The sequence below is a fragment of the Anastrepha obliqua genome, chromosome 4 (assembly GCF_027943255.1).
Source record: "Anastrepha obliqua isolate idAnaObli1 chromosome 4, idAnaObli1_1.0, whole genome shotgun sequence".
NCBI lineage: Eukaryota > Metazoa > Arthropoda > Insecta > Diptera > Tephritidae > Anastrepha > Anastrepha obliqua.
In genome coordinates, this window is record NC_072895.1 from 92,259,788 (window position 1) to 92,267,471 (window position 7,684).

At 39.2% G+C, this 7,684-nt stretch overlaps 1 protein-coding gene across 1 annotated transcript; it reads right to left on the reverse strand.

Moving 5' to 3' along the window:
* Window positions 1-5,153: 5,153 nt before the first annotated feature.
* On the reverse strand, window positions 5,154-6,363 carry LOC129244541 (thioredoxin domain-containing protein 15). Its single transcript, XM_054882227.1, has 2 exons — window positions 6,191-6,363; window positions 5,154-6,128 (listed from the first exon to the last, which is right to left on the reverse strand). The coding sequence occupies exons 1-2, from the start codon at window positions 6,225-6,227 to the stop codon at window positions 5,239-5,241; spliced, it is 927 nt and encodes a 308-aa protein (XP_054738202.1). The 5' UTR covers window positions 6,228-6,363; the 3' UTR covers window positions 5,154-5,238.
* Between the last annotated feature and the right edge of the window lie 1,321 nt (window positions 6,364-7,684).

The window sequence follows — 7,684 nt, forward strand, 5'->3', positions numbered from 1 at the left end:
AGACAACAGAATTAATACTTGGTGGGTCCGCCACGACTTTCTGGAACAGCATTTAATCTATTTTGCATGGAATTTACCAATACTTTTGTGTAATTATTCGAAATTAAATTCCACTCTTCAAGTAAAGCATTTTTGAGGTCCTGTTTATTTTTAATTGTCCTTTTCCTAATGCGACGATCCAATTCATCCCATAAATTCTCTATGGGGTTCAAATCCGGTGACTGGGCTGGGGAATGAAGTTGATGGGGCACATTATATAGTAGCCATTCTTTGACAACACCAGCGGTATGTTTTGGGTCGTTATCTTGCTGAAAGTACCAACCCGCCGTAAGACCCAGTTTACTCGCGGATTGCTTCAAATTATCTTTGAGAATGTCCAAATATACCATGCGATCCATATTAATATCAATAAATGTTAAATTACCCACCCCAGCCGCTGACATGCAGCTCCAAACCATTATGGAGCCACCACCGTGCTTCACCGTAGGAAGCAAGTTTTTGGGCAATAATGCTTCATTATTTCGACGCCATACTTTTTGTTTGCCATCACAGCCAAACACGTTGAACTTGATTTCGTCACTAAATAAAACATTAGCCCAAAAATCTTCGTATGCATCAATATATTTCTTAGCAAATTCGACTCGTTTCTCCATATTTATTTTGCTGATGAATGGCTTCTTTCGAGGCACACGGTTGTGGATTCCATTGCTTCTCAATAAATGTCTCACCGTTTCTGGATGCTCTGAAGCAATATCCTGATTTTTCAGGGTTTTTGCAATTTCTATTGCTGTTATTCTTGGATTTTCTTGCACGTCTAACAATATTTTTCGCTTAGCACGAGGAGTCAATTTAGGTGGGCGACCACTTCTTGGTTTGTTTTCTACACTATTAGTGTGATTATATTTCCGAATAATTGTTTGAGTGCTTGATTTTGGATGCCCGACCAGTTCTCCAATCTCTCTTAAAGATTTTTTTCCTTATAATATTTCACAATTAGCTCACGTACTTTAACACAGATTTCTTTACCCATTTTGGTTAAATTAACACAGCTACAATATAAATATCGAAGAACTAAACTTCTTTCTAACTAACGGTATCTAGTAAAGGCGCCTGAAGTGATTGGTAGCACTGTTTGAGTACAGAACTGCATTTTGTGTACTCCACTACAAAGCCGTATGCAGACTTTTCTGTGTTTGGAAAATGAATTTTGTTTGTTTTTGTTAATAAATATTTTTGGATTAAAATTTTTTTGTTAAAATTTATTGTTTGTTGTTAGATTGGATTTGTTTGGAATATATTCTAATGCTACAATGTTCACAGAAATGTCCAAACCTCGCTTTTCAATGGGGTATGTAGACTTTACTGTGCCACTGTACATATATTTAAGAATGCACACAGAAAATTTAATATCGTTCTGGTGAATATTTTCGAAGGTATACACAAATTTGAAAAGTCATTTCAGAGTGCTTGAAAGTGCGTTTTAAACTTTAAACGCGTTTTTCTCAAAATAGTGTTTTCAAAGTCGGTGACCAACATCAAATCTCAAGATCTCAAATTTGAACACGAGCTTCTTATATATATTTTTTAGTAATTAATCGAAAATTTTTCCTCACCGATAAAAAAATTTTGTTTTTAAAAACAATTCAAGACGGAAATTTTGGTCAGAAATCGATTTTTTGTTTTACGAAACTGCCATTTTGTCAAACAAATTTATTTTGCTTATTCCTTCGATTAATCACTAGATTTAACATTACTTTAACGAAATCTGTTTGGTTTTTTTAATTTAAGTGAATCCGGGTCGGAGATATAGTGGTCACCGCAAAACGTCTTTTTTTGAGAGGAGCTCCGGAGATCAGCTGTAGCTCCTTTCGAAATAAATATTTTTAATAATACTAAGTCTTAAAATACAGTTAAAAGATAACATAGAATGGGCACAAATTTTTAGATCAATAAATTTAAAAGTATTCTCAGAAAAAATTCTGGATATTCGCTTTTTTACGGCCTTCTAACTGTATATAACCCCTTAAAAACACCGAAAATATTTTAGGGTACGTTGCTCTGGACAGGGTTCGGCACACGTCAGTAATTTTCCGAGACCAAAACTCAAAACAGAAGGGATAAAGCAAGGTGTTCCGCAGGGTGGTGTCGTATCAACCTTGCTTTTCAACTTCTACATCCTCAGCCACCAGATGGAGTCTCCTATGCTGACGATTGTTCGATAATGGTGTTGGGCAATGACGTCGATGACCTGTGCGCCAAAGTAAACGATTTTCTCACCAGTTTTTCTCGCTTTTTCACTGCGAGGAATCTTCAACTTTCCCCCACTAAATCTACGGCAACCCTTTTTACCACCTGGACAAAGGAGTTCTAACTGCAACTGAAGGTGAAAGTCCAAAATTTTGGGAATTACCTTCGATAGTTTGCTCTTCTTCTCTGCATACACATCCACAACAAGGTCCCCAAATCGCTATCCGGCGGTACTTGGGGCAAGTACAAAGAATTGTTGCCGGCGACATTTAAAGCAATTGGGCGGCCGGTTTTGAATTATACTGCGCCTGTCTGGTCGCCTGGAACTAGTGATTCGCAGTGGACAAAGCTGTAGACATGACAAAACATTGCGATCACGACAGCCACGCGATGCCTCCTGATGTCCCCCATACAACACCTACAAATGAGACGCAAAGGCTCCCAGCCAACGAGCACAACAGAATGCGCAGCAAACAGTTTCTACTCGGATTTCACCCTTTTAGACATCTCCTAGAACCTGAGCCGCCTCCCGGGCAAGTCGGGAGGCATATCTTCAGCTATTCTGACGAGATCTAGCACAAAACGGCAACTACTGGCTCGGACAGTGTTTAGACAGACTCTAAACGACATTCATCGGGAGGCACTTACCACCTTCCTAAACTCCCGACCCCTGAATGCCACAATCGAAGTCCAATCATCACCCTAGCAGATGAAGAGCTTCAGCTACCCAGGGAGACCCGTGCGATTACAATTCTGGATACACCTATTCAGAATTGACCCTGACATACCCAACAAATGTGCAGCATGTGAAGGCGCTCCGTACGATACTAACCACCTTTTCACATGCCCCTTCAAACCCACTCATCTAATACCCCTCTACCTCTGGACCCAACCTGTCGAAACAGCAAGTTCCCTGGGCTTACATTACTCTGACAGGGTTTAGTAAGCTGCTACAACACTAACAACAACATGGCATGTTGCCGAAGTAACTGCTTGCTAAGAATTACCTGCGTAGCCGATCCGATCCGGCCAAAATCGCGTAAGCGGTTATCGCGCCAATTAAGAAGAAGAAGAAGATCCGATTTGTGCGTGATTGTCATTCGACTATGGCCCTGACCAATGTTTAGTCGGGATATGACACATGAAATAATAAGAAAAGTTGTTTCTAACAGCGTTTGCCGTACGGCAGGCTATGTCAAAGATCTGTTTATAATAAAAAAAAACAGGGCGAAGATACTGCTACAACAACAACAACAACATCTGTTTATAATTCTACCACGAAACATTTCTCATAAAGTTAATCTGCTCTACGGACATTGCGAAAAGCTATAATGCCATTTGTAACGGGTGATCAATTAAATGGAGTTTTTTTCATTTGCGTTTTTTTACAGATCGCGCGCGAGTTGTGGCAAACTGTCATCGTGGATTTGTTGAACAGCGTTTGGCATTTCATCATGGAAAGACTCACACCGCAACAACGTCTACAAATTGTTCAACTGTATTATGAAAATCAGCGTTCTGTGACAAATGTTTTTCGTGCGCTTAGACCGCATTATGGTCAACATAATCGGCCTGCTTTAAACACTATTCGACATACCATCAACAAATTTGAATCCGAATATTCATTGGTGGATAATTCTCGACCGAATATACCACGTCCAGCAAGAAGCATTGAGAATATAGCGGCAGTAGCAGAGAGTGTACGTGAAAACCGCGATGAATCGATTCGGCACCGTTCTCAGCAACTTGGACTGTCGTATGGAACAACTTGGTCAATTTTACGGAAGGATCTTCATTTAAAAGCATACAAAATACAGCTCGTACAAGAACTAAAGCCAAATGACCTTCCTGCACGTCACCGTTTTGCTTATTGGGCTCTTGAAAAGATTGAAGAAGATCCGCTGTTTTCGAGCAAAATTTTGTTCAGCGATGAGGCGCATTTCTGGCTCAATGGTTACGTCAATAAGCAAAATTGCCGTATTTGGGATGAAGAGCAACCAGAACAGGTTCAAGAGCTACCTTTACACCCAGAGAAAACAACGGTCTGGTGTGGTTTATGGGCTGGTGGAATCATCGGTTCATATTTTTTCAAAAATGATGATGACCGCAACGTAACTGTGAATGGTGCTCGCTACCGTACCATGATATCGGACTTTTTGCTACCTGAAATTGAATCTAATGATCTCTACGACATTTGGTTTCAACAAGATGAAGCCACTTGCCATACAGCTCGTGAAACAATGACTTTATTGAGAAGTCATTTCGGAGAGCAGCTGATTTCATGTTTAGGACCTGTGAGTTGGCCACCAAGATCTTGTGATATCACACCTTTGGACTTTTTTCTTTGGGGATTCGTGAAGTCCAAGGTCTATGCTGATAAACCAGCTACGATTGAAGCTCTGGAAGCCAACATTACGCGTGTTATTCACGACATACCAGTCGAAATGCTCGAGCGAGTGATTGAAAATTGGACCTTCAGAATAGACCACCTTAAGCTTAGTTGCGGCCAACATTTGAATGAAGTCTTATTCAAAAAGTAAATGTCAAAGAATGTCCTTTCAAATGATAAATAAAGGTTTTGAACATAATTTACATTCTTGTTTTTTTTTTAACTATTGAAAAAAGCACCTCATGATTGATCACCCGTTACATTAAAGACACAACAGATTTTTAGATGTTTGTGGCTGTGGCTTCGCTGACGTGAAGTGTACATTTTCTGGGTTTTACGTTAGGTGAGTTTAACGTTCTCACGTGAGTCGGTTCTACGTAACCGGAACGACCCGGATTTATCCCTGGCCAAGGACTGTCACTTCGGCAGCATTCCCCGTATATGTATGGGGAATGTTTATACTGCTACAACAACAACAACGTGCCATTTGTGCCTAATTCAAAGGAAACGAGAAGAGTACGCTTTTTATTAATTTTATTTTATTCGAATTTAAATTAATCCTACGAAATAACATTTACAACTAAAACTTAGCAACGCCGTCTTCAATTGCGTTCCATTCGTGCCTCTGATTCCCGCCAATTCCGTTTGATCATTTCCACGATTTGCTTACACAACCGTGATTTTGCAAAGTAATTGCCAACGCATAGCAAAATGAATGACCAGGCAAGTAGGAGCACATAATCAACTTGCGGCACAGGCTGTACCGGCAATGGTCCAGTCATTTCAGATTCCTTTGGCATTGGTTCAATATGCTTGATGCCCGTGTGCCGCGTCACGAAAGCATGAAAAGTGCCCACATCACTGTAGAATTTCACAATCGGTCGGCCCTGATGGAAAAGTAACAGCGTTGGCAAGCCAACAATGCCAAATTCTGTATTGAAGCTGGGAAATTTGAATGCATCAATGGCGGCGAAACGCAATGTCGGAAATAGTATGGGCAGCATATTGGCATAGGGCGCTACGTGTGCACAGCCGAGGCTGGATTCGGTGTAGAAGAGTACAATGACACAACTGCCCGGCTCATGGCGTTTAGTTGCAGCGCCTTGTGGCTTTAGTAGCGCAACTATGTCTTTGACACTCTGCATTATGAGTAGGGTATTGTCGTTGCGTGTAGCATTCTCGGGCAGTTCCGGTTGCAGGCAACGCACCATTATCGGTGGCTTACGAATTGGTTCGGTAACATTGGAAGGCAAAAGATGCAGTATATAGAGATCATCAGGTGTGCAATACATGCGTTCACTGTACGTTATGTACGGCAGAAAATCATAACGACATTGTCCACGCGAAATGCCCAGCTCTTCGGGCGTCATTTGGGAGATGTCCTTGGTACGCGTACCATTGCCATTGAATTCGACGCCATTGCCACCGCCAAAGAATTTAAAGATCGTTTTAAATGCGGGCATTTCAGCGGCGGCGATGTTAAGCAAAGCAGCTATAGGAAGCGGAAAAGTGGTCAATCGTATTGAATATGCCAAATATGCCATGAAATCTTACCCAAGGTAAGCACGATGAGCGCTAAGAATTTAGCCATTGTTCACGTTTTAGCTAATACCGATGATGTTATAAATTTGAAGTCCGTTGGATAAATTCTCTTTTTATTGTATAAAGAAATATTCCATCAAAAACAAATATATCGGCCTTCTCTGCAGCTGTTCATCAGCTGTCAAAGGCGTAACGGTAGGTGTACAAGGTTACAAGAGGTTGCCACTGCTAAGAAAATTTGTTTTCATGTGTGAGCCACACCAAATGGTCGGCAGAGGTCGATGGGTCAGTAAAATATGCGCTGGGTGTGAGAATAGCAATAAATATTAAAAATACTTGTTTTTAGAACTTTAAGTAAATATGCAAAATATAAAAGTAATTAAACGTGCTCTTAAAAGCTATTTGACGCTGCCTCCAATTGTAGCATTTTATCGCAATTTGGGAGGAAAAGTTGGACAAACACACCCGAAAGGATGTGAGTGATTCCATGTCGAGTTATTCAAGTATTTTTTAGTCAATTTTTTTTAAATATTAACTTGTTTGTAGGTTTGAGTATAATAAGAAGTAAACTGGAAACATTTTGAAAAAAATTTAATAATTCTGAGGCTTATTCAATATTGAAAATTTCGATACATGTATAGTTTTTTGAGGTGAAATACCTTCGCTTTTTTAATATTTTTGTAAAAAAAATGTTTTTATATTTAAAAAATTATTTGAGAAAGAACTATATTTTTTTATTGACAATTTTTGATAATATTTGAAAGTCCACCTCGCAAGTTTTTTTCTCACTAATTTTAACTCCACATTTACACCTTCTATAGATTATGTTATATTAAAAAAACTATATTAAAACAGAAATTTCAGGTGGAAATCGCGAGTTTCACTGTAAAAAATTTATCTGTCTCTCTGAATTTCTTAACATTACTGTCTTATACCCTTGACAGATGGCGGCGTTAATCGGGATTGCCGGGATTAACTCAACGCAGTTAATACTGATTAAAATTGTAGTGGGACAGATGCCTATTACGCGGATTAGTGAACAACAGATTTGCTTATTCGCTGGTTTTGTCAGTAAAAAATGAACCGCAGGCAACAAATACGTGTATTAGCTGCCCTGACACTAAGAAATAATTTTTTATTTAAAAAATCCTAATTTGCAATTTTTCAAATTGCTCCGAAATATCGAAACAATTAAATTTCGAACGTGTTAGTGCAAATTAGCATTGCATCTAGCCTTCTTTGTTCTTCTTCTTAAAAACTTCTTTATTTATCATTTGCAGTAGTTATAAACTGTAATTTTTTTCGCAATGTTGGCATCGAAAATTTCTCTAATCCGCTTAAATTATGAGAATTAAGTCTACTTGCAATTCCGCATTACTTGCACTTAATACCTGTGATAATTCAATATTAAGTCGTTAATCTCGATTAACGCCACCATTTGTCCAGGTTATTGACATCAGCGGTTATTTCATAATTTGACAACTCAATTTTCATTTTACCGCACCT

What these genes read in the sequence shown, in the direction of transcription:
- LOC129244541 (XM_054882227.1), bottom strand. Translation starts at nt 6,227, where the DNA reads ATGGCTAAATTCTTAGCGCTCATCGTGCTTACCTTGG. An exon ending in GCTCATCGTGCTTACCTTGG is followed by an intron (nt 6,129 to 6,190) that starts GTAAGATTTCAT and finishes CGCTTCCTATAG; the next exon opens with CTGCTTTGCTTAACATCGCC.